The 27,918-nt window shown below is 34.7% G+C and overlaps 1 protein-coding gene across 6 annotated transcripts in view; it reads left to right on the top strand.

Annotated features, from left to right (window-relative positions):
• CCDC171 (coiled-coil domain containing 171) overlaps positions 1 to 27,918 on the top strand; it is a 455,940-nt gene that overhangs the window by 344,965 nt on the left and 83,057 nt on the right. For 3 of the 6 annotated variants that reach the window (XM_079112670.1, XM_079112674.1, XM_079112675.1), the window contains one exon: positions 25,491 to 27,891. The exons of the other annotated variants lie outside the window; for them this stretch is intronic. In XM_079112670.1, coding sequence (XP_078968796.1) covers positions 25,491 to 25,721 — 231 coding nt within the window. In that variant the 3' untranslated portion in view covers positions 25,722 to 27,891. Of the gene's footprint in view, positions 1 to 25,490; positions 27,892 to 27,918 lie in introns of those variants that run through there. 6 annotated transcript variants of the gene reach the window in all.

Below are 27,918 nucleotides of genomic sequence, written 5' to 3' on the forward strand. Positions count from 1 at the left end.
CTTAATGAACATTGATGCAAAAATTCTCAACAAAATTTTAGCAAATCGCATCCAAAATATATTAAAAAAATAGTGCACCACAATCAAGTGGGTTTTATCCCAGGGATGCAAGGTTGGTTCAACATCCGGAAATCAATAAATGTCATTCACCATATCAACAGTTAAGAATCACATGATTATTTCAATAGATGCAGAAAAAAGCATTCGTTAAAATACAGCTTCCCTTCATGCTCAAAACACTAGAAAAAATTGGGGTAGTGGGAACATTCCTTAATATTGTAAAGGCCATCTACGCTAAGCACATGGCCAGTATCATTCTAAATGGTGAAAAACTGAAAGCATTCCCCCTAAAAACTGGAACAAGGCAGGGATGCCCTCTTTCACCACTTCCATTCAACATCATCCTTGAGACTCTAGCCAGAGCAATTAGACAAACCAAAGAAATTAAAGGGATACGAATTGGAAAAGAGGAACTCAAACTATCCCTGTTCGCTGATGATATGATTATATATTTAGAGGAACCTGGAAATTCCACCAGAAAACTCTTAGAACTCATAAGTGAATTCAGTAAAATAGCAGTTTTCAAGATCAATGCTCATAAATTCAATGCATTTTTATACATAAGTGATGAATCTTCAGAAAGAGAAATTAGGAAAACTACCCCATTCACAATAGCATCAAAAATAATGAAATACTTGGGAATCAATCTCACAAAAGAGGTGAAAGACCTCTACAATGAGAACTACAGAACACTAAAGAAAGAAATGAAAGAAAACCTTAGAAGATGGAAAGATCTCCCATGTTCTTGGATAGGAAGAATTAATATTGTCAAAATGGCCATACTACCAAAAGTGCTATACAGATTCAATGCAATTCCAATTAAAATCCCAATGATGTACCTTACAGAAATAGAGCAAGCAATTATGAAATTCATCTGGAAGAATAAGAAACCCAGAATAGCTAAAGCAATCCTTAGCAGGAAGAGTAAAGCAGGGGGTATCGCAATACCAGATCTTCAACTCTACTACAAAGCAATAGTAACAAAAATGGCATGGTATTGGTACCAAAACAGATAGGTAGATTAATGGTACAGAATAGAGGACACGGACACAAACCCAAATAAATACAATTTTCTCATCCTAGACTAAGGTGCCAAAAATATGCAATGGAGAAAAGATAGCCTCTTCAACAAATGGTGCTTGGTGGGAAAACTGGAAAACCATATGCAACAGAAATTAAACCCCTATCTCTCGCCCTGCACAAACTCAACTCAAAATGGATCAAAGACCTCGGAATCAGACCAGAGACCCTGCATCTTATAGAAGAAAAAGTAGGTCCAAACCTTCAACTTGTTGGCTTAGGATCAGACTTCCTTAACAAGACTCCCATAGCACAAGAAATAAAAGCAAGAATCAACAACTGGGATGGATTCAAACTAAAAAGCTTTCTTTCAGCAAAGGAAAATATCAGTAATGTGAAGAGAGAGCCTACAGAGTGGGAGAATATCTTTGCCACTCATACTTCAGATAGAGCACTAATTTCCAGAATCTATAAAGAACTCAAAAAACTCTACACCAAGAATACAAATAATCCAATCAACAAATGGGCTAAGGAAATGAACAGACACTTCACGGAAGATGTACAAGCAATCAACAGATATATGAAAAAATGTTCAACATCTCTACTAATAAGAGAAATGCAAATGAAAACTGCCCTAAGATTTCATCTCACCCCAATTAGAATAGGGATTATCAAGAACACAAGCAACAATAGGTGTTGGGGAGGATGTGGGGAAAAGGTACACTCATACATTACTGGTGGGGCTGCAAATTAGTGCAGCCACTCTGGAAAGCAGTATGGCGATTCCTCAGAAAACTTGGAATAGAACCACCATTTGACCCAGCTATCCCACTCTTTGGCCTATACCCAAAGTACTTAAAATCGGCATACTACAGAGATACAGACACATCAATGTTCATAGCTGCTCAATTCACCATAGCCAGATTGTGGAATCAACCTAGATGCCCTTCAGTTGATGAATGGATAAAGAAACTGTGGCATATATATATATATATATATATATATATATATATATATATATATGCCACATATATATATATACAATGGAATATTACTCCGCCACGAAGTATGATAAAATTATGGCATTTGCAGGCAAATGAATGAAATTGGAGAATATCATGCTAAGTGAGATAAGCCAATCTCAAAAAACTAAAGGACGAATGGTCTCGCTGGTAGGCGGATGAGGACATATATTGGGGGGTAGGAGGGGTTAGCGTTAGGGTTAGGTTTAGGTTTAGGGTTAGGGATAAGGAGGGTCATTAGAATGGAGGAAGAAAGGACTGTATAGAAGGAAAAAGAAGGGTGGGAGGGGTGGGGGGAAGGGGAAAAAATAACAGAATGAATCAAACAACATTGCTCTATGTAAATTTATGATTTTTAATTAAAAAAAAGAATAGGCTATTGATATGAAATCATTTAACAATCATGCAATGGCAATGCATTAATATTTATTAAATGAATAAATCCAAGATAAAAGCTTCAACGTTTAGTTTGGGATCATACAGAAGAATTAGCATATATTCCCGAAATTCTTTCTTTCTTTTTTCGGTGGTGCTGGGGATCGAACCCAGGTCCTTAGTATATGCAAGGCAAGCACTCTACCAACTGAGCTATATCCCAAGCCCCCGGAATTATTTCTTATGAGATTTATTATGCATTTGGAAGTAAAACTCAATCTTGGAATTCTCAGAATATTCATATTTCCACTTTGGCTTCTTCAGAGATTCCAACTTGTCCAAAGACTGTTCTTGGTTTTTAGGAGTTGGTGGAAGATTTAGTCAGTCCTCTTCTTTAGTAATTCTTCAGTGTAGAAAAGGGATAAAAAACGATCAATTTACCATCTTCAGAGTATTTGACAGATAACTGCTATTTGTTCAGATCAGACCTGCTTATCTAGAACAACATGAAAATCAAGGCCTGCAGTCGTAAGTACAGTTTTGATTTTTGTGAAGCTGAGGGTCTGGAAGTCAGGTATTGTGTTTTATCTGTTTTCACAGCCTTGACAATTGTGCTGCCCTGACTCATTACTAAGTGCCCAACAAAAGTTTGTATTATCAATCAGAGAATTCTACTTCCTTTTGAAGAGTTCTATAATCTTTTGGAACTTTATCTCTTCCCATGTTTTATGCAAAAAAGATAGTTGTATCAGCACATGGGTTGAATACAAAGAGGTATATTAAGGAGTTGCTGATTTGATGGAATTTATAATCCGGTTGGTGAGTCAGGACAGACTCATATAATGTAATAAGGAGATAAATGCTCATGGGTTTGAAAAGATAATTTGGAATGGGATGGTTAGGCCACAGTTTTGAGAAGTATTTGAGCTTGATTTTGAAGGCATGATAGGATTAGAACATGGAATTCCAGGTAGCAAGAATAATGTGAACAGAAGCAGAATGCCACTGGCCTATAAGAAATTAAGGTCAAATGATGAGTTCCTTTTTTTTTTTTTTTTTTTTTTTTTTTTTGGGGGGGGGGTCCCCAGTAATATGACATTTTACTTGCTTCTGCAGTTCTTTACAGTTTTTTAAAAATATCCCAGGATGTACCCTCATAACTTTTTTTGTGTGTGATAAGGGTGTTTGTGAAATTCAGTAAAGTCAGATGGTTTTCTCAGTATCATCCAGTTAGTAAGTCAAAGAGCTGAGACACTTGTCTCTTGTCTCTTTGCAAACCTCTATGGCCACCACTCTTATGTTTGGCCCAAGTCATTTATACGTTCCTCTCAAAGCTCCCTGTGATTGAGGGAAAGTATTTTCCAGGTAAGGTCATGAACATGAAACAGAACATGCTTCTGAACATGAAACAGAAACAAACTTGTTGATATAAATGATTTTCAAACCTGAGGGTGAGTAAAGAGCAGGAAGAGGAGAGTGAGGAGGATTAATTTTTCTGGTGCTTTGCCTGTATGAAGCAATGATGTCATGACCCTCCGTATGTTAACTTATTCAGTACTTGCAACACCTCTATGGTAATGTATTACCCCCGAGTACTGTTATTAGCCCTATATATCCCTTGTCAGGTATGAAGCAAGAATTTGAACACAGTTGGTCCAACTCAAGAGCCCATTCATGGTGGCCAGCCATGTGGGCTCTGGAGTGCTGTTATTCAAATCTGGTTTCACCTACTAACTGTGTGCTCCTGGTTCACTTAATAGTCTCTTCAAGACTGCTGCCGTTTCCTCATGTGTAAAAATTGAGGGTAATAATAGCTCCTCTTTCTAGGCCTCTATAAAGATTAAGTTAAAGGATGCCTGTAAAGTCATTATTATTATTAATGCCATTTCCAGAATGTTCTGATCAATTAAGGATAGAATTATAATTTTTATTCATTCTCAAAGTAGGAACTACTAAGACCTCAAAGTAACTCCTTTCTTCTAGGCAGAGCATTTTAGTTGGGTTAAAATTCTTATAGCTTTGAATTAGAACGCTGATTGGCATTTGGGTTTTTTTTTTTTTTTTTAGGTTGTACAATTAGCATCTTAATCTGTCTCAATTTTATTACATCAATAAAATCTATTATAAAATTATGATCATTTAAAAACTAAAAAGCATGATCCTAGCAAATCAAACTACTTTGGGATTTGGGAAACAAAACAAATTGCTTTAACATGAATTAGGATAATGGAACAATCAGTGATGTGAATAACCCTTGTTATAAACCATTTATGCATATCCCTATTAGAAAATTATAGTTGTCTATATATTTTTAGAAATTCTAATATTTTAACATTCATAGACATTAAAATTTTGTAGGGTGTTCATGAAAATTTTGGATGAAAGTTTATGTCTATTATGGCATCAAACTTTGAAAATACCCTACTTATTTCTGAACATACTTGCTTTATAATGAAAGTAAAATATTCAGCAAATGGAAATGAAGGAAAAAGTGGTTAGTTCACTTTGAGATGTAACTAGGCATCAAAAAAATGTTTATTCTATTTTGTTGGTAACATTTAAGGGTCAAATACGTAACTTCACCAGAAATGATGTTCACTAGCAAAAATGTTAAAAGTTAACGTGGCTTAGAAAGTCCACAAAGCTTTGCTGAAGTAATATTTAAACTATCATTCTGGAGTAGAACTTGATAGATGCTCTGAACCCCAAATTATAGTATCTTTAACTCATTCCTTCTTATGTTAATAACCAATGTAATAAGCTTAATAGAGTGCCCCAGAAAATTCATGTTTACCTAGAACTAAGAATGTGATCTTATTTGGAAACAGGGTCTTTGCAGATGGAATTAATTAAATTAAGTTTAAACTATACTGGATTAGAGTATACAAAGATTGATATTCTTACGAGGAGAATATAGAGACATGGAGAAGTAGAGAGGGGAGTGCCCTGGTAGGGCAGGGGAGCATGGCCCTGTCAGCACCTCAATTTCAAACTTCCAGCCTCCAGAACAAATAACGAGTAGATGGTTACTCACCCCAGTTTGTTGTTGTCTGTTATGGCAGTATTAGGAAACTAATATGGTTCAATGCATTTAGTATTTATTTTTTTAAAAGACAATTATTACTATAAATAGAAAATTTTTGTTAGATTTTTATTCATATTCCAAAATTCACATTTTTTTAAGTTCTAAGGTGTAATTTGGTTTTCTGATTTGTCCTTATTTTTAGGACATGCAGCATATAAATTGAGCATGATCTTCCATTCTGGGTGCATTTCAGCCCAGAAAGCACTCCTGTATTTTATCAGTCCAAATTTTTCATCTGGTTAAGGTGTTCAGTTGTTTGAGATAGAAAAATATAAAATAATTTTCAGGGGATAAAAGTAAGTAAAATTTTTGAGAATAATATTTAAATAGAATCTTCATTTCAAATGATCCATTTATTAACATTACTTATGTAAAAATAATATTTCTCAAATTAGATTAAGCCTTTGACTCCTTAAAATGGACGCATACATAAAAATGCCTGTGGAACTATAAAGAACTTGGGGTTTTTCTTTATGCTTGTTTTGTTATCTGTTAAAAAAAACCCAAAATCTAAGAAATTTCTCAAATTCTTCCTGATATTTTTCAACTTTTATCAGTATATAATTAACAAAAATTATATATATTTCAGATGTACAATGTGATATACATTGTGAAATGCTTACTACAATCAGGCTAATTAACATAACCCTCACTTCAGTTACCTTTTCTTTGTGATTAAATGCTTAAGATCTACTCTCTTAGCAAATTTCAACTATATAATACATTATTAAGTATGTTGCCATGCTGTACATTATGTCTCCCAGAACTTATTTGTCTTATAACTACAAGTTTATATCCTCAACATTGCCATTTCTCCCAACCCACCCCAAGTATTCCCCTTTCCACTCCGTTTCTATGAGACTGACTTTTTTTTTTTAGGTTCTCTATATAAGTGAGATCATGGTTTTTGACTATCTGTGTCTTATTTATCTCTCTTAGCATAGTATCTTGCAGTTTATCCATGTTGTCACAAATGGCAAGTTTCTTCTTTTCTTAAGCTAAGTAGTATCTATCTACCTATTACATGTTTTAATCTATTCATATGTCAATGGTATTTTAAAATCATCTATCTCTATAAAAATGCTGTCAGAACATCAACTCAATGATGTTAGTCCATCATTCATATTTTTCAAGGATAATTTTTATTATTTATCCTGAAATGAAGCAATAATCATAGAAGTACTTAATTACTTCTTTTCTAAGCATTTATTGACTACCTACTATGGACTATATACTTTGTTAAGTATTGAGAATATAATAGTAGGAATGATAATAACCACCACCACAAATATTTATTGAATGTTTACTATATACGAGGTATGGTGCCAAGTACTTTATTAACTCATTTAATTCTCATTAATCTTTACTCAGGCAGATAATTATTTCTTCCTTTCAAGTGAAGAAACTATTCAAGATTTGAAGGAGGCATTATAAACCCTGAATTCTTATATTTTTTCCAATGTTTTAAGTTGTGGTAAAACACATATCATAAAATTTATCATCTTAACTATTATAAGTGTACAGTTCAGCAGTATTAGATACAGTATTATTCATAATGTGTATAACCCTCACCATGCTCCATCTCCATAACTCTTTTACTTTTGTAAAACTGAAACTCTATACACATCAAACAATGACTTTGCAACTCTCCCTTCCCTCCATCCCCCAGCCTCTGAACACCATTCTATTTTCTGTATCTATGATTTGGACTACTATTAAGTACCTCATAAAATGGAATCATGTAGTATTTGTCTTTTCATGGCTGACTTAGCATAATATCCTCAAAGTTCATATATGTTGTAGCATATGCCAGGCTGAATGTATTCCAGTGTTAAGTATGGCACATTTTGCTTTTCTATTCATTGATAGGCTTGGGTTTCCTTGTTTTAGCTATTGTGAAGAATGCTGCTCAATAACATTGGTATACAGGTATCTGTTCCGAGACCTTCTTTTCAATTCTTTTGGGTATATGCCCAGAACTGGAATTACAGGATCAATAATTCCAGGTCTTATTCTTAATTTTTATTTTTTAAATATTTAGAATTGAATCCAGGGGCATTTTACCATAAAGCTACATCTCTAGCCCTTTTTAATTTTTTACTTTGTGACAGGGTCTTGCTAAGTTGCTGAGGCTAGCAATTTTCCTTCCACCATCTCTGAGTAGCTGGGATTGTAGGCAAGTGTCACCATACTGAGTTTAATACTAGGATTTATAATTGCCCATGTATTTACCTTTCTTAAAATCTTTATTTATTTCTATAGTTTCTAGTTTTGTCACTATTTAATATTCTTTTACTGCATCCTCCAGGATTCCCTGGAACATTTCTTTCAGGGAAGTTCTAGTAGTAACAAACTTCCTCAGCTTCTATTTATCTGGGAATATCTTAATTTTTCCAACAATTCTGAAGGAAAGTTTTGCCAGATCTAGGATATTTAATTCACAGGGTTTTTTTTTTTTTTTTTTCTTTTAGACATTGAATTTATTGGCTCTCTTCCCCTAACCTCCAAAGTTTCTAATGAAAAATCTGTTGCTGGGTCTTACTGAGGATGCCTTGTATGTGACAAGTCAGTTATTTTTGCAGATTTCAAGATTCTCTGTATGTCTTTTGACAGTCTAATTATGTGTCTTGGTGTAGCTGTCTTTGAATTCAACCTACTTGGAGTTTGTTGAGCTTCTTGGGCATTTATATTCAAGCATTTCATTAAATTCAGGAAGTTTTCATCTATTATTTCTTCAAATGTTCTCCCTGTCACTTTCTCTCTGTCTTCCCTTCTTCCAACTCCACAGTTTATATGTTGGTCCACTTGTTGATATCTCCCTGATCTCTTAAGTCAGTTCAATTTTCTTAAGTCATTTTTCTTTCTATTCTTCAGGATCAGTGATCTCCATTGTCCTACCTTCTTGTTCTGTGTTTCTTCTGCCTGCTCACATATGCCTTTGAATATTTGTAGTTTTTTCATTTCAGTTGTTATACTTTTTCAGCTCCAGATTTTGTTTCCTTTTAGGTTTTCTCTTTCTTTATTGATATTTCCATTTTGTTCAGACATCATTTTCTTGAATTTCTTCACATCTTCCTTTAATTTTTGTATTATCTTTGAGATAGCTGTTTTAGAGTCTTCATCTCATAGACCTGCCATTAACTTTTTTTAGGGGCATTTTCTATTGATTTTTTTTTTTTTTCCTTTGAATGGGCCATATATTCCTGTTACTTTGTATGCCTTTTGATTTTTGTTGTTTTTGTTGTAGAAAACTGGACATTTGAATTTAATAATGTGATAAACCCTAGAAGTTAGACTGCCATTCTTTTCCCTGGTATTCACAGTTTTTATTTTATTTTATTTGTTTTACTTTTGTAGCTATGTCAAGGATCACCCTAAGGGGCAAATGTGTAATCTTCTTAAGTCTACTCTGAGCCTGCATTTTTCTCTGCACTTGTGTGATCACGTGTATGAAGTTGTTTTTGACTGTCCTAGTCCTTAATGTCTGGCTATCAAAAGTGTAAGAAGAGTAAAATGAAGTGGATGGGGAAGAAAGGATAACAAACCTTTAAATCACCTGCTTGTCACTTCATCTGAAGTGGGTGGCTTGTGGAAGGTACAATAACAACGTGCCTCTTTGTCCTGACTTCTGTGATCAGAAGCAGCAGAGCACAGATCCTGGTATTTGGAGGCCAGTGTGCTTCCTCTGTTGTAATAGTTGAAATTGAAGTTCACCACAATTTTCTGTGCAAGTGTGGTAGTTATCTAGGTTCTTCTGGTCCTTTATACTCTCTCATCTTTCCTGAACCCTCTCAAATCTTTATTCTTAAGCACTATATTACATCATTAATAAGATGAGATTAGATGCTTTCTCTCAAGGATCTGATAGTTTGGGGGAGGAGATACACATATATGAATACTTACAATTACTGATGATAAGTAATATTAAAGAACATGTGAGAAGTGAGAATTATCTGTGTGGGATAGTAAAAGTGGAGATGGAGGATTGTATTCTAGATAGATGTAGGTGGAAAATCTGGCTGTACTTAATGAATAAAAGAGATGCAGGGTAGTTTCTTAATTGCCTAGTAAACCACTCAAGATTGTGTGCTGCCTTGAGCTTCTGGTGTTCTTTGTGTTTAGTGCAACAAATCTGCATTTTATGTACAGAAGGTTTCCTTCAAATTGAAGGCATGTCATAAAATCATTCCTACTTGAAGACTTGCCTCCAGAAGCTTAGAGTCTTCTCATACTCATTGGACAGCAAGTTATAGTCAGTCTGTTTTGTGGGTGTGAAGTAGTAGTACATCTCTGCAGGTATTAGTTCCCAGTGGAGGAGACTAGAATTCCCTGTCTTGGATTAGATTTACAGGTTTGAATGTGCTTAGGATACTTACAGTTGAAATCATAACTCTAATTTAATTACTCTAAGGACCTGCATTTGAATGTCAATAAGGAGGACTACTATCTAAAAGTAACTTTTATTTGTGGCCCCTTCAACATATAGCTTTACAAATATAGTAGGTTTTGTAAGGCAGTACAATTTATATCACTTTTCTTTTTCTTTGTACAGCACTGATTTTTTTCATAATTTCCAGATTTTCAAAGTGCAAACAAATGAAAACTGATTATATGTTGAGATATGAATATATTGGGACATAGAGAAAATGTGAAAATTATTCTGATCATTTAAAAAAATTAGTATAAATTTTATTTCTTAGGCAGACATATTTTTAAGTATTTCATCTGAAAGGCTGAGTTGTATGACAAAAATTTACAGAAAAATTGGTGAGTTTGTCAAGAAGTACATTTTTATGGGCAAGGGCTGAATTCCATATTCTTGAATTGTGCCTAGACCTTTCTGCCCTTACTTGTCAAATGCTGTTTTCCTTTGCCAGGTAATCTTTATACGATACTGTGATTAATGACATAGTAGAAAAACTATGAATTGATTGTTAGTCAATATTAAATTTTAGTAACCTAAAAATCAAATCTTCCTCTCAGTTGGCTTAAAAAACTGACTTGAAATTTAACTTTAGTCATCTGGAGGCCTATTTTTGTGCAGCTTAATGTATCACTATAGTATTTCCTAGATTCCTGTCCAGTTCAATACATGGAATGACTAAATTGTAGTAATACTCACTCTGAGCACACAGGCAAGAAGAAAAGTAGTTAAACATCTTGCTGTGTGTGAGCAGTTCGAGGGCAGGCAGACACCGTGCACCTTGACCACCTATTATGAAGCTTTTTGCTGCCGTGTCAAGTGAAAGCGAGTTAATTGGGTGAAGCTGTGGAGCATGTTAGGGGCCTGGTAAAGGGTTGCTGTCTGACAGCTGAATGTCAGCAAAAGCCAGTCAAGTGTAGCTGAGAGACAGAGACCTGTCACAAAGTTCCCGCTGACTGGAACACAGTTAGGAAGCTGAAATATGGTTCCGTCTCACTTTCTCCCTCATTGAATCCAAGCACCTTAAAAAGATTTTACACTGTATGTGTCAACTCTTGTTCTCTAAGCTATTTCCCTCTAACTGTCCTGCATTCAAATGATTGAACAGAAGATGCTAATGTTTAGCAAAGTGAATGTAAATTCCCTCTTTTCCCCTTTTCTGCCCAAGCAGATAGACATTCAACTCAAAGGAAACTTTGAAGGTTTACATCAAACAATTAGATTGCCTCCAAATTTAGCTTATAATAGAATCTTTTTCTCAAGAGAGTATGAAAATTACAATTAAAGCAGTAGAATAAGCAGTGCCTTTTTCTCTGATACAGAAAATCTAGCTTTATAATGTTAGGATTCCTGCTGCATGTCTTGAGAAAGGACACTTGCCAAGATGACTTTCCTCTTGTCTTTGTTACAGGCTTCTTCTTTTTCTGAGTTGCCTAAGGTGTAAAAATGCCATAATGATAACCACCTGAAGGTCAAGAAAGATAAGCATAGGTCCCTTCTGAAACTTCAGATACTTAAAAAGGAGGAATTCAAGAAAGTTGGATTTAAAGAAAATGAAATTAAACTCCATGAAATAAAAATATTTTCAGAAAGAGAAGCATTTAATAGCAAAACATGCCCTTTGTTGACTTTCTTTAGAATATGGGTTAGAAGAAGTCTATTCTTCCTACAGTAGGCAGGCAGGTAGAGTACCTGTCACTATGCAGGTCACTGGTAATACAGAAATAAACAAACAAAATAGCCTGTGCCTTCAAGAAATGAACACTGTAAGCCAGCATCCTTCCATAGAACTTAATGTGATGATGGAAATGTGGCTTTTGAGTACTTGGAATGTGGCTAGTGTGACTGAGGAAGAACTGAACCTTAATGTTATATTAAGTTACATTTTAATTAATTTAAAAATATTAACTACATGTGTCTACCACATTGAAATAGTGTGGGTCTAAGCAAACAGAGGACAGTCATACTGTGCTATTATAAAAGTGTTTGAGAGGTATTATAACACAGAGGAAAGACATTTAACCCTAATATGAAGTGATGGATGGCAGGGAAAGCCTGGGGAAAAGTGATACCCAAGCGAGTCTTGCAAAACAGTAGGACTTAACCTGACAATCTAGCCTCTCTAAACAGAAAAAGCAACATACAAAATAGGCTCTGAGACAGGGAAAGCAGGGCACACTTCAGGATCAGCACTTGAATTAGTACTGGAGAGCAAAGGTATTTTATGGGAAGTTATCACAGCTGTGTAAGCTACCAAACAGATGATCTCAGACGTCATAAACAGAAGGCTTCACAGGCCCAAATAAGATACACGAATCACATGGTTTATTGAATGAGTTAAAGCATGGTAAAAAGGAAGAAGAGCTATGGTAGGGAGCGAGGAGGCAGAAGGACCATAGTACTCGACTTTTTGGCTGTGCATTGTTCATAGGATATGTTGTTCCTTCATGCATCAGCTTTTCCCACTCTTTATCAGGACCAGAGCTGAGGTTTGAAAAAGAGAGCTTGGGGGACAGACAGTGCCTGGGGCTATTTAAACACACTTGCTGTCTAGGACAGATACAGGGACAAACCTGCCTGGCAAACAGCTATCCTTTGCTACCTAGGCTGCCAAACAGCTTTAAGGACCAATTTAAGGGTGCCATTAGCCTAGAGGTGGCTCTTCTCTACCTCTGGTCTTTCTATCCCTTTTTATCCACAAAATACTATGTCTTATAGGTACTGTCTATTCTTAACATAGATTCTGCTGACTTGCAAACTGCTTGCTGATTCATGATCTGTGCTGGACACTAATTCTGTGTTTCATCCACCCTAATTTTTTTTTTTGTCTTCATTAACAAAAGTTGAGTATTCCACATAATAATCAAATATACAATAAAGAAAAGTTGGAGTAGGAAATAAAGTCTAAAAGGATGACTTATTTACCAAAATTTAAAAGTGCACATAGGCTGGAGAACATGAAGAGGCATTTGAATAACTGATGAAGAAATTTTAGTGAAGAGCTTTGAAACCTTTGTCAAAGATAATGTCTAGAGTACACCCTACTCTGAAAGTACATGTCAAACAAGTCTAGACATTTTTGAAAAACTGGCTTGCAGGCTCTAGGGAGGAGTTAATTTGAATAAGGGCTTAGATGATTGGTGAAGAAAGACTACTGGACAGGTAGTGAGAGAAGAGGAAATGGAGAGAACTGCCTAGTGGCTTTCCTTCATGTCTAGGGACTGGCATCTGGGCTCTTGTGCAAAGGGCCTACAGGTAAAGCTGAAAGAAATGTTTTGTGACAGACTCTGCTAGACAATAAGTTCTAGTGGGAGTTGCCACAGTTTCCAGGTGAGAGAATGAAGGATGGGCTTATGGCACAAACTGGGTGGAGATATTGTCCATATAGCCCAGTGAGCCTGCTAGTACATTGGAGGCAGGACCTGGTGGAGAGACTGCAGATACCCAGGAACTACTCATTATGGAGACTCCACAGGACCATGGGGAATCTGGTGTAAGCAGGTCAGGAAAGAACCAGAAACTGGGACCTGTCTGTATCCACATAACTGATTCTGGAAAGCTTTCAGTGCCATTGTGCCTCAAAGCTTATACTATGAAGAGAGGAGTTGTGTGGATACATAGTAATTGCAGGCAAACTGACGAGGATGTAGATTAAAGAATAGTAACTAATCCTGAGAACAGGGGATTTTTGTGTGTTCAATTTACTGCTGTATCTCAGTTTCTAACATAGTATCTGAAACATTATAGACACTTGATAGCCTCTGCACAGCAAAGGAAACAGCAGAATAAAGAGAAAACTCAGAGATTATAACTAAATATTGGCAAATCATACAGCAAAGAAGGAACTCACATCCAAAATATATAAGAAATTCAAATAATAACAATAAAATAACTGTTTAAAAATGAACGAAGGACCTGAATAGATTTTTTTAACACATATAAAAGTCTAACTTATATGAAAAAATGCTTGGCATTTTAATGTGATTTAAAATCACAATAAGATATCACTTCATATTTGTTAGAATGACTATTACCAAGAAGATGAAAGATAAGTGTTGGCCAGAATGTGGGGAAAAGGGAACCTTTGTACCCAGTTGGTGGAAATGCAAATGAGTACAGCCATTTTGGTAAACAGTATAGAGGTTCTGCAAAGAAACAAAAACGGAATTACCACGTGATCTAGCAATCCCACTTCTGGGTATTTTTTAAAATTGCACTATGGTTGTACATAATGTGGGATTTGTTGTTACATATTACTATATGCACACAATATAACAATGTAATATGGCCAAAATCCTTTTCCATCATTTCCCCCTCACTCCCCTTGCTTTTTCAGGTTTGAGACTCCTGAAAATGGCCTGGTTCTATCAGAAACAACATTCCTGTGTATCATGTAAAAGAAATGTCATTGCTAGCTGATTTTTTGTTTTTTGATTATTCTCCCTAGTGCTTATTGTGATTTGAAGGAATTCCATAGATGTAACCCCCAAGTTGCATGATTAATCTTACATCTGAAGTGCCTTTCTCTAACTGATAAATAGACCACACCTTTTAATAGAAGATAGGAAGTTCCTCCGGAAAGGACCAGTCAAGAGACCCATAGTACTAGGGAATGTAGAACTTAAACAGTGAATGGTCAGTGGGGAAATAAAGACCATTTGCAGCATCCCTGAAGAATGGCTAGGAATTTTGAATGTGATATAATAAAATAATGAGGCAATGTGTCCTAAAAATAGCTATGGAAGGGAGGGGCACAAAAAACAGATTTCAAATTGTAAAATGTAAATTTATTGCTAAGTTTGTTGAGGTGAATGATTGACAGAAATTTATATGACTTGAAGGGTTTAGGAAAGTCATATTTTTTTGAACAACTTTTGATTGTAGGTGATTCTTTTCTTGCTCTACTCCTCTTTACCTGAGAGCCTGGTCAGTAATTCCATTCAGAGAAAAACATACTATTAAGAGGTTCCAGTTTATAGCTTTCAGATTATTGCTAAATTTTTGACATTGAGTTAAAAAGGGTTTATAACTTTAAGAGGAAATTCTTCAGTAATGAAAAAGTGGTCAGAAAACTTTTGCCTAATAGTTCCCAGAGAGAGTGTGACATGTGTACATTTTGACCACAAAAGTTGTAATTTGGCAGCTGGAAGTGGTATTTGGAGTAAAATGAAGGCTCACAAGTTGTAAGTAGCCACTCTGCATAAGGAGTCACATTTGTACTGAGTGGAGGTACCAGTTATTCAATATAATTATTTATGTACACATTTGCTCAATGTTAGATTGTGAATGAGTTAGAAACTGAAAATGTTGAAAAGAATTTTCTCTACTAAATCAAAATCCCTTTGAAACTTGCAAAATACTTTGTTTAAAACCTATCCTCTGAGACCTTTACCTAATTACATTTTCATTTTGGCCACACATTTCAGTCATAACTATTTAATATATATGTATATACATATATATTTTTAAGCTTATATAAAAATATATAGTTTCAATATATATAAACTTAGTCTTTTTTAATAAAAGATTTTTAGTTATAAATGTAAAATATACTTTAGTGTAGACAATTTGGAAAATACAGAAGAATAGAGGAAAAAAATTCCAGAAATTCCTTGTACCTCAAAACAAGTACCCTACATAATTACCACTTTTTCCTTTACATAGTCTATAGCCAAGTACTGCCTCTAGGCTAAATTCACCTTCTGCCTGTTTTTGTATGGCTTATGAACGAAGAATGTGTTTTACATTTTAAGTCGCTGGGAAAAACAGCAAAAGAGGATTAATATTTCATGACATATGAAAATTATGTGAAATTCAAATTTGTGTCTATAGGTAAACTTTGACTGGAACATAGCCATGATAATTCATTTACATATTGTATGTGGATGCTTGTGTACTACAACAGCAGGGTTTAATAGTTATAACAGAGAATATATAGCCTGAAATGCATAACATATTTATTATTTGGTCATTTTCAGAAAAAAATTCCTGACCCTTGGTTAGGCCTAAGCATTTGTCCATGTTATAAAAAAATGTATAACCATAAATTTATAGATTCATAACATTCTATCAAGTGATTGTAGCTTACTTATTCCTACTTCTGTGGTTAAATATTGGATGGTTTCCAATTTTTGTCTGCTATTAATATAAGGACCCTAATAATAAATGGAATTGTTGGATTAAACAGTATTAACCATTTAAGATAGTTGTCCAATTATAGTCTAAATGGTTCTATCATTTTACACAATTAGTAGCAATTTATGAATGCTTGTTTTACAATGGCTTTTGCTGACATTTAGTACCATATTTTTAAAGTTCAAATTTCATTTGCAATAAATATCTCATTTATGTTTCATTTTTGACTGCTAGTGGAGATTACTGTTTTTCTCCACTTGTTAATCAGTTGTATTTCCACTTTTGTGAACTGTTAGTTCATAATGTTTTCTCATGATTCAAATAATTTTAAAGATAAAACATCATCAGAAGAAAAATTTAAATTTCAAAGCTTCTATTCGTAACCTACACTCCCTTTTTCCAAAGATAATTTTCGTATAATTCTTTTTTTCAGAAGAAAATAGGACTATGTATAAGTAGATGCGTGTTTATGCTTCTTTAAAAAATATAAATATATATATAGTATATGTATATCTAGATATATATGTACAGTCAGTCCTCAAGTTTCCATTGTTATGATTTTTCCATTTTATAGTGGCATGAAAATGATATGCATGCAGTAGAAATCATACTTCAAATTTTGAATTTTGATCTTTTCCTGGGCTAGCCATATGCCCTGTGATACTCTCTTGTGATGTTTAGTGGCAGCAGCGAGCCACAACTCCCAATCAGCCCTGTGATCATAAGGGTAAACAGCTGGTATTATAGAGTGTGCTGTGTTGCCAAGCTGTGATAATCAGTAGGTAGATTAAATGCATTTTCAACTTAACAGCATTTTCAACTTATGATGGGTGTATTGGGATGTAACCCCACTGTAAAGCAAGGAGCATCTGTGCTTATGTATGTGTGTGTATCTACATATTACTGTTTTGAACTTTTTCCCACCCTTGCACATATTTCAACACCAGCATTTACATATTTACCTCAGTTTCTTAAAATGATTGCATTGTATTAGAGTTCTCTGTTGAAAGATTTCTGGTTTCATTTAAAACATGTTTGTCTCTTTCAAAATGTTGCAATGAACACAGCTCTGTGCTCACCTTGTTTGTATATCCACAGAAGATATGCCTGACAATAGAATTGATAAATACAGAAGGTAAATATGCATAAGATTTTGTCATTCAGAAAATTAGCACCAGCTTTCATCCCTAGCTATGTGGCATGAGTTTACTTATTTCCCTCTTCTCTACACTGGCTATCACCAGATACCTTCTTTTTCCTGTCTGATTGGTGAAAATTAATCTTTCTTTGATATGTTTGTGTTGCATTTTTGAAATTATCAATAAAGTTTAGCAACTTTTCACGTATTTATTGGGTATTGGACTCCTACCCCAACCAAATGGGCAATTTGTACCTAAGACAGATGCTGTCAGGGTTCTGGTATGTGTTTGTTCTTTCTTTCCTAGTTCTAGAGACTTTGAATATTACCTGGGATGCTCTGGAGAGGAAAAAAAGCTACATTCTCCGCTCCTCTGAAACTAAGTTAGTCATTTGGCTTGGGTTCTGGTCTTGGGGTGTAAGCAAAAATGTTTCATTTTAGAAAGTGTCTTTAAAGGGAACAATGCCTCTTTCTTTGTCCTCTTCTGACTAGAATGCAAACATAATAGCTGGAACTTGAGCAGCCATTTTTGTTCATGAGGTAGATACTACATACTGAGCCCGAGGTAGAAACAGCCTCCTTTTCTGTTATTTCATTTAGTCCTATTAGAAATAAACTCATACCTTATTTAAGCCAGTGGTATTTTGGGTGTCTGTTACAAGTGAATTCAGTCATAATAATTATACTACCCTTAGCCTATTTTCTAATTAGGTTCTTCTTCTAATTAATTTGCATAAGACTTTAAGAAAATCACTATTATAGCCAGGCATAGTAATGCATGACTATAATTCTAACAGTTCAGGAGGTCAAGGCAGGAAGATCACAGGTTCAAAACCCACCTCAGCAACTTAGCAAGGCCCTGAGCAACTTAGTGAGACCCTGTCTCAAAATAAAAATTTAAAAAAGGAGAGGGGATATGGCTCAGTGGTTTAGGGAGCGCCTGGGTTCAATCCCTGGCACCAAAAAAATAAAAAAAAATAAATAAAGTCACCATTATGATTGGTAATAAGGTAATTAGTAATAGTTTACCATTTCCATTTTTCAGTGACATTTTCTTATATAGTATGCTCAAGTATTTATTGGTTCAATTTTTATAGAATTGAGTATATGGACATATTTACATTTCAAATTCATTGAGTTTTTTGAGAGCATATATTTCCAGGGCACAGGGAAAGAATGTTTCCTTTGCATTTCCGTCCATCTCAGGCACTCCATCATCAGGTGTGCTGGGATTGGCAGCATAGGAGTAGGCTAGGAGCACAAGCGTGTGAAGGAAACTAGGAAAAGAAAGAACAAAAGCCATCAGGGAAAATTCTTCATCTCTTCTTCCAATCTAAATCACGTCAGGTCGCTTAAATATCCAAGAGAAGAAAATGGGAATTGTTATCTTGTCAGGCACAAGAAATCTTTAAAGTAATTTAAAATTAAAGTTTAAATGGTCTAGTGTAATTTAAAACCTCAGTGCTGAATTTTACCTCTGAATATAGCAACATATAAACTCTTTTGGTGAAGGGGCTTTATGTAAGTGCCATAAAATGTATTTATTTACTCTAATACCATGGATATTCAAATGTTGGACTATAATAAAATATACTGTCAAAAATATAAACATTTATTTTTAGCCTCTAGTACAATCTCTGTACTTTCATTTTCTAGTCACAAAGATTTGTTGAACCCTTGCTATATTTATGGAGTGGTTGTACATATAAAATAAGCCTGAGCCAGGCCCAGTGGCTCATGCCTGTAATCCCAATGACTCAGGAGGCTGAATCAGGAAGATTGCAAGTTCAAGTCCAGCATCAGAAACTTAGCAAAACCCTATCTCAAAATAAAAAAAATAAATAAAAATGGCTGGGAATGTAGCTCACTCAGTGGTAAAGCTCCCTTGGGTTCAATCCCTAGTATTAAAATAAAATGAATTAAAACAAGCCTGAGAATGCATCTTCTTTAGGGTGGCATGGGAAGATAGATCATGGTAAATGTATGAGTAAATGAATCAGATCAAGAGTCACATCAAGACTCTTCTGAGCCTCACTTTCTTCAACTGTAAAATGAGGGTAACAGCAGTACTTTCTTCTTGAGTCCTGAGAATTCATGTAATTGCCTATAAAGGTAAGCCTAGCATAGTGCCTGTTATATATGCTCGATGCATATTAGTTGTAATGATAAAAATGGAATTTCTTTCACTTGAGAACAGAAAGAGAAGCAAAGAAGGGGAGTTATTATATATTATTCATTTTTGTATGCTATTACATTTACTCTTTATAACAGTGCTATGACAGATTATTCTTCCTATCTCATGGATAAGGATGCAGGCTCATGTAGGCTAAGCAACTTGTCAAGGATCACATAGTTAATATGTGGCAGCTTCTAAGTCCATGCCCTTTCTACTAAACTATGCTACTTCTATGTGAAATGTAATCTGTATGTGCATAAAATAACCAAACAGCAATAAAAGACCAAAACCATAAAGTAATAGTGATTTGTTCAGTCACTCATAAGTTGGGAATCTTACTAATCCTTGACCTGCTGCTAAGTGCTAGGAGTACAGTCATGATTTCATCATACTGAATTTTATAGGAAGAACATAAGGGTATACAAATAAGTAAAAATAGTAAAATAAATGCTAATGAGGGAATGTAAGAGTATGATTGGATGTTGTAACTGGGGAAAGGTGGGAAGAGGTTCTGGAAAGAAAGGTCTTACCAAAAAGCTAATCCTTGACCCAAATTTGAAAGGTAGAGAATTCAACCCACAAAGGGCAAGAGTGGGTAGACAGGAGGCTAGTGTGAACTATGGAGAACCTATTTGGGGACTGACTGGACTACACAGTATCAGTGAGGAAGTGGGATGAGACTGGACAGGGAAGTCAAGAGCTGCAAAGTTACCTGGCAAAAGGTGTGGCTACAGGGAAGCACAAAAAATCAAAACCAGTAATCCAATCTTTCTTATCAACCAAGCAGGAGAGGTTGAATTTGAACCACATAGATTGGTTCAAGAGCTGGTATCTTCTTGAGGAGAAAATTATCAAGTTTGTTGTTATTTCTTATACCTTTATTTTCTGATTTATTTCTAAGTTTGTGATTGTCCTTCTTTCTTAATCTCCAGGTACACAGGGCTTTTAGGATGTTTCCTATTGATACAGTGCCTCCATTGACTCACATTCCCCTAACCCCATATCATGATGTCAGTGAGTGAAAGAGACATCTAGTTTGTACTAAGGTTTAGTGACTTGATAGGGACAGGAATGAATAAAATATCCCAACAGGTTTGGTACTGGTAACTAAAAATTAGAATTGGTAACTATACAAAATATTTAATGGTGTAATATCAGATTGTTGTGAGCGCATACATGTATGAAAGCACATATTAAGTGTATATATGTGTGAATGTGTTTGTGTTTACAGTGAATGTATATGTGCATGTATATGTTTATCTGAGGGATGTGATCGAGTATTCCACAGGGGGATATTATGTATGTGATTATTGCCCACTGTGATTGTCTGTGTAAACAGCATGGCCAAACTGGAGAATGGACAGGTGAAATTCAGTTAGCTAGCTCAAAGTGTAGCATTAGGAAGGAAGAAAACTCTATTGCCAAGTATTGAGACTCTACTGGAAAGAACATGCTGCAGCTAACGTAGACATAGCAGGACTGCCTAATCGTGACGCCCTCTTGTGGTTGCTTTGATTTCTTTTCCAGTTTGTGTGGAGCTGTCCCACTCCAAACCAGTCAGTAGGGCTTAAGACATGGATATGGAGGTCAAAATGCTGAAAAGTGCGTTACAGAATGTGATTGAATGAAGCCACATCATCTCACCTGTGGCTAATCTTCTTATCTCTTTGGCTATTTTAAAGAACCACATGCAATATGTATTTCTTCTTAAGAATGGCCTACGTATAGCTTCTTCAAATCTTACATATGATATTTAGGAAACTGATTTCTAGGTTAATGTCACCCACAGTAGTTGGGTGTTAATATTATTTCATATGCCATCACACATTACCATGTACAATTTCAGAGCTGGAAAAAGTCCAGGCAAAGAAAGTGAGACATGGGTGGATTAATTGACCCCCTCACAATGTCCCATTTAGATTGTAATAGAACTGGGAGAAGGGACTTCAGTCTGTGGTACTTCCGTCTAGAATTCTCTTCACCACACTATGTGCTTAGCATAAATGCCACACAGTACTGCCCAAGCTTTCTAAAGTATGCCTTCCCTCACAATTCTTATAATATGGAATCTGGAGGACTTAACTGGCTCATAAATGTTATACAGGAGACAAATGGCTTAGTGTCATTGCTTTGGAAGTCTCAGTTGGCAAAATGGCTTTGATTTACAGATAATTTGTTGAGTGATAATTTTATTATTAGACTAATGCTTTATTTTTGTTGTTTGGAAAATAGTCTTAGAAAATAAAGATATTAAAGCCTTGAAAAATGACTACCGAATACATCCAATTACTGTATTCCTTAAGATTTTTTAAATGGAGAAATTTAGCAGACACATTTTGTATTGTGAATATGTATTTAGCTGATGGACTATAACAGTTCAAATAGAATCATTTACAGCTTATTGAGTAAATAAAAGTGTTTCCATAAAGATTCGCATGACACCTAGCTTTTATTTCAGGTAACTAATTTCTTTCTGAAAGATTGCCCAAATTAAGATTTACATAAAAGACTACCAGAACACCTTAGCAGTTTAAAAAGCAGTTTAAATGACCATGAACTTAACAGATTTAAAATGTAAGATCAGGTGGTGAATATTAACTTTTAATGGTCTCTGCCAAACAGTTATTTACAGTTATTTAACTGTCTTTTTACTCCCTGTGTTATATTTTTAAAATGTTATGAAATATTTCTGGGTAAAATTTGTACAAGAAAAATAATTAACATTTACTTGTTATTTTAACATCACATTCTCAATTCAAAATCTCACCAGAATTTTTGCTGAGTTCTTTTAAGTTAAATGACTTAAAAATCAGATTTTATCCTAATTCTTAGAAAAATTATTTACTAACAGTATGACATTTGATCCTACTAGCATCATTTATTTTCATTTATAAAAAATAAGCATGTTTACTTGCTGGAAATGATACCTTTTGGGTGTAAAAGTCTTTAAGGAAATCAATCTCTCTCTGTTTATCTGTCTGTCTGTTTCTCCTCCACCCCTTCACCCTCAATGTTTTTAAGTTATTTTCCATATTTAGGACACAAAGCCAGAAGCTAATGTATAAAAACTAAGATTGAGTTGAAATACTAGAGAAATACTCAACACCCCATTTCAAGGTTATTTAGTTAAAAAAAAAAAGTCGTATTTGAAAGGTCGGTTTCACACATGGTGGAAAATAGGAATGTTGAAAAGTAGGATGAGAAAAGGCATACAAGAGGTCTTTTTGTAGAATGCCAAGATCTGTAGAATATTAGAGAGAAATGAGCAGTTTGTAGAGACTTTCCTTGAAGGACACCTTCCAATTCTGTAATATGTTAGGTCGATGGACTCACAAGAACGAAAAAGAGAAAATTCAAGCATAGTTTATGGGTTTGAGGAAATAATATGTATCACTGATAATTACAAAACGAGAGTGCTGCACAGTTACCTTTCTCGAGTCTACAACATCTAGAAGAGAGTATCATTGAAAGATACCTGATCTTCCTAGGTCTGAGTCTATGAACCCACCTCCTTTCACACATAGTTTTCATAAACCAAAACTGAAGTATAAAGATGTAAAAATGTCCTCAAAGAAATGGAAAAAATAGAATTACCCCATGATCCAGCAGTCCCACATCTGGGCATTTACCCAAAAGACTTGAAATCAGTATGTTGTAGAGATGTCTGCCTGCCCATGTTCATTGTAGCACTGTTAATAGTAGCCAATTTATGGAGTTAACCTCAGCATCTATCAATGAATTCATAGACAAAGATAATGTGGAATATATGCACCATAGAATTCAGCCTTTAAAAAAGGAAGAAGTTCTTTCATTTGTGACAACATTAATAGAATTAGAGACAATTATGCTAAGTGAAAACACAAAGACAGATACCATATGGTCTCAATGTGGAATCTAAAACAATTGAACTCATAAAAGCAGAAAGTAGAATTGTGTTTACCAGAGGCTTGGGAGTTGGGGGATTGGAGAGATGAAAATCAAAGGATACAAAGCCTCAGTTAGATCGCAGGACTATTTGTCTTTTTTAAAGTCCATTTTTTTTTTTTTTTTTAGTGTAGTGAATAGAACTAATAATTGAGTACCGTACATTTTTAAATTGCTAATAGAGTAAATCTCACATGTTCTCATCACAACGTCAAATATTTGAGGTGATGGATAGGTTACTTAGCTTGTTTAATCATTCCACATTGTATTAAAAATGATATCACCTTATATATCTCATAAATATATAAAGCTTTAATTTGGAAATATACAAAAAAGATGTATAAACAAACTTTTGAGACCTTGCCTAACAATATTTTTTTATCACAGTGAAGATTGTGTTATTGCTATCAGTTATTGCCATAACTGTTTTACTAAAATGAATGTCAAGCCCACCATCTCTTGCTCTTCCAGTATTCTCCTTACCCCTAGGCCAGGAAGAATGAGAAGTTAGGAGATGGCATTACAGTATTCTTTGCAGCAAGACCAATCAGATAATGCTGTCAATTCAGACAAACAGCTGGAAAGATATTAGAAAACATGGTTAAGTCAGAAAGAGTACAGGACTCCACACAGCCAGCCTCTGAGGTAATGGGGCACCTCTGTCCAGGTTCTGTCTCTCCCAGTATTGAGGCTCTGTGAGTAAAACCTCATTAGTGCTGCTAATGAGGGCCAACACATGATTTTGGAAATTCTTTGCCTTCCAAGAGATAAGATAAACCCTCTCCTTCATAGAGCTGTCCAAGTGGCCATTTTAGGTGTTTTTTAACTTCCAGCATAAAAGGAGATGATTTCCGTCAGCGATAGGCTTGCAGTGGAGTATCAAGAAATCAAAAGAACAGAGATCAAAGAAAATTGCTGAACTAGGTGTTAGATGCAGACATTGATTTTTCTCCAGTTGTAGTTTTAAAAAAATCTACAAAAATGGTAACGCATACAACAGTTGAATTTCTAATACCTTCCTAAAGCCAGAAATAGCTGCTTTCTTGTTATTACATATAGAAACAGTTTTGTAAAACATGACATAATAAAGAAGCCCCTCATATTTTTCAGTATTTTGTTATCAAAACTCTTAAGAGTGTCTACCAAAAAGGTGATTTTAAAAACTCTATAATATAGAATATGATCTTTACAGAAATACTTATGATTACACTTGTAACTAGACGTTATCTCAGCAACATTTATGTATTTGCTGGGAATCTGGAAAATTCTGATATAAAAATTGCTATTTTTACACTCTCTTTTAATGTCATAATACCTGCTTTATTGCTAAGACTTCATTCAGATTGAATATGATCTACTAATTACTAATGTTACTTAAGTTTTAAATGTATAGCTTTATTAAAACGTTAATTTTGTTTTCAAGTACTTCATGAGCGTTTGGCATTTCTCAAATTAGACTCTGGATACTAGCAATTTTTAAAATATATTGTGAATTGTTTTCATGTTGCAATCCCTTGTTTTGATATGATTTTCAAATACAGTAGAATAGTCTATCAAAAGAGTAGTGGCATTATCGCTAAAGGTAAAAACAGAAAATTCTTCTCACTGGAACTTTATATCTCAGTATGTTTTAGAAGTCACAGGGAAAAAAAGTAATTCTTTTCTTACTTTTCTTACTTTTCTTTGTGCTATGTATTTGTCACTTAAGATGATAGATTTATAAAACAAATACCCATAGTTCATTTTCTTGGCAGTCTAATCTTCCATATTATATATTACATATTATAAGCATAATGAAATAAATACTATTAGCATTGATTTCTGTAAATTGCCAATACATTGATGCTGAGGAGAAAATGCTTGAATGTATGAAAAATGACTCTATAAAAAGTTGTATAAAAAGTTTTGGTGTTTCTTCTATTGTCCTTAAAAGTTTATGATATAGGATATATGGATTCAACCACACTTGGAAAATAATTTAATATTTATAAATTGTCATCCAGATTTTTAAAACGGTAATTTCCTCCCCATTTTACATTGCAGTGATTATTAGTCTACTCTCTTGTTTATGGTTTTGGACTCTGAGAATTTTCAGCTCAAGGTTTATTATGTTTTTCTTTTGTGTGTCACAGATGGGATCCCGAGACCATTCAAATCTCTCCATTCCTTCAAGAGCTGCTGCTTATCCTGCTGACACAGTTGGTGTTAGGGATATTTTGCCATTGCAAGCTGAACTTGATACAACTTATACTTTCTTAAAGGAGGCATTTTCAAATACTGTGCCTCATGCTCTAACATCATCTCATTCCTCTCCAGTGGCCATGTCTGCTAATGCCAAAAGACCACCTCAGATTGGATTATGACTTTATGAAATAAAAAAATGGAGGAGGAGTTAACTACAATTAAATTGTTTTGAAGGGGAATTTTCTTACAGTGGAATTTTGTTTCAGCACAACTTGGGGTGGGTTTTTTAAAAAATGTGTGATATCATGATGTGTGCAGGTATCTGTCTCCTTGAATAACGAAATAACCCACTTTTTTCTGTCTTAAGTTTTATTTATTATCACAGATGCTCATTTTTATGTAACATATTTTTAAATGTTAAAGAATGACACATTTTGGGTAATTTCCCTCGGACTTAAAAAATCAATAAGCCATTTTAGTCTCTATCTATCAAAGTTGTTTCATACTTGTCTATTTTAAAGCAGGACTGCAATACTTTAATAGGATTGAGAGAGCTATTTGAAATGTATGCCAATGATTCCTGTCATTTCATGGCAGCCCTGCCATGGTTCACTGAGCCCCTCTTCTCTCTTGTCAGCTCAACTGAAGACAAGCATTTAGTTGCAAACTTTAAGCAGGTTGTGCAAAACAGAAATGATGTGACTGCTTCTCCTCCTGCACAATAATGTCACTCCTGGTCAATGTGAGAAGGTCAGGTTGCTCCTTGTAAAGCTACATGATACCACTTGCCCATTTGAACAAGTTAAGTTAACTGCTGAATCTGGTCCCTGCAGGCATTGAAAACTCATCCTTTTATCAAGTCTGCATTTGATAAGAGAGTAGAGCAATTGTACTGAGAGGATTTCTGTGGTGTGTTTAGGCACTTTATAAGGACAGTTCCCACAACAGTATAGCAGGTAATATATTTAGTATAAGCTAAAAAACTTCAAGGTAATGGCTGTTTTGACCTTCAAAATAGACTCCTTTTTTGTTTTTGTTGTTGGTAGGACCCAGGAGTGACGCCCATCTTTGATGCTGACAGAATTTAAAACAAGGCCATTGCCCTGCATTTTCTGCCTTGTAGCACACAAAAGTAAAATTGTATGTCAGGCCGAGATGTCGGGGAGCTGACAAGATGCCCCAGTGACATTTCAGCTAGAAAGAGCAAGTGTCTTGCAACCAAGTGGTCAAATATCAAATAATAGGTCAAGCAGGAAGGAGCTGAGTTCTAACCACAAAGAGGTTTCTGGTAACTTACTTGACAAGCTTTTGGGCGCTTTGTGGCTTGACAAAGTGATGTTCTGTTGGGTATCGCTAGACAGACTGTTCTTTATCGCCTTCAGAAGATCAGACATTGACATTGATTAAACTCTTTAACCCTTAAAGGTTAAATCCTTGCAGTTTGCATCATGGTAAGTGAAGAACAAAAGAATATTTGTAATATGTATTTGTTTTTGTATTAATCATTTGACTCCCCAATGATATTAACTTCTGATGTGAACTGTAGTTTTTGACAAAGAATTTTGATACAAAATCTATATTTTATATAATTTTCATTATGGAATTTTTCATTATGGACACAATAGAAAATAATGGCATATATTGTGGAATCTATATTGTGTTTACAATGACATTTGATTCAAATATATCCAACTTCTGAGAATTTTTTATTGGTCCCAATGAATAAAATTTGTACACTATTAATGTTATTAGCCAAATTACCCAAGTGATTTATGCTGTCCTAGGTAGCAATGCTGTCATACTGTGTAATACCATCTCTTATACTAGGGAGCTAGTATAATTAGTTTTGAATAAAACTTTAGAAAGCTTTTGATGTGGAGTAAAATTGTATTTTTAACCAAATTTCTTTTAATTGGGTCCTTGGAATTCTTTTAATATAGCCTGTGTATTGTAATCTTATGAAATGAAATGTATTGTAACACAGAATGTGCTATTGATTGTTTTTATGTAGATTGTAGAATAATATCTGCACACTTCAAAACACTTTGTTCTGTCATTCCATTCAATGATTTGAATATTCTCCATATAAAAATTGATAGTTTTTTAGTTCACATGATATCAATGAACTTCCAATTCTCTCATGAAAGAAAAGCAGTGTTACCCTGTGTAACTTACTTGCCTCTGTGTATGTGTGTATGTTTGGGTTGAATCTTTTTTCCAGATGCCACTGATTTAAGAGGAGTAAGCTCCTTTGTAAAATGTGCCTTGGACAGGTTTTGGTCTTCTTGCCTTAATATTATAATCCATTAATGGGATAACTCCCAAAATAAATGTGTATGTCTTTCCATGTACATGTGTCTCTGATCTTACAGATAG

This window comes from Sciurus vulgaris, assembly GCF_902686455.1.
Source record: "Sciurus vulgaris genome assembly, chromosome: 15".
NCBI classification, from domain to species: Eukaryota; Metazoa; Chordata; class Mammalia; order Rodentia; family Sciuridae; genus Sciurus; species Sciurus vulgaris.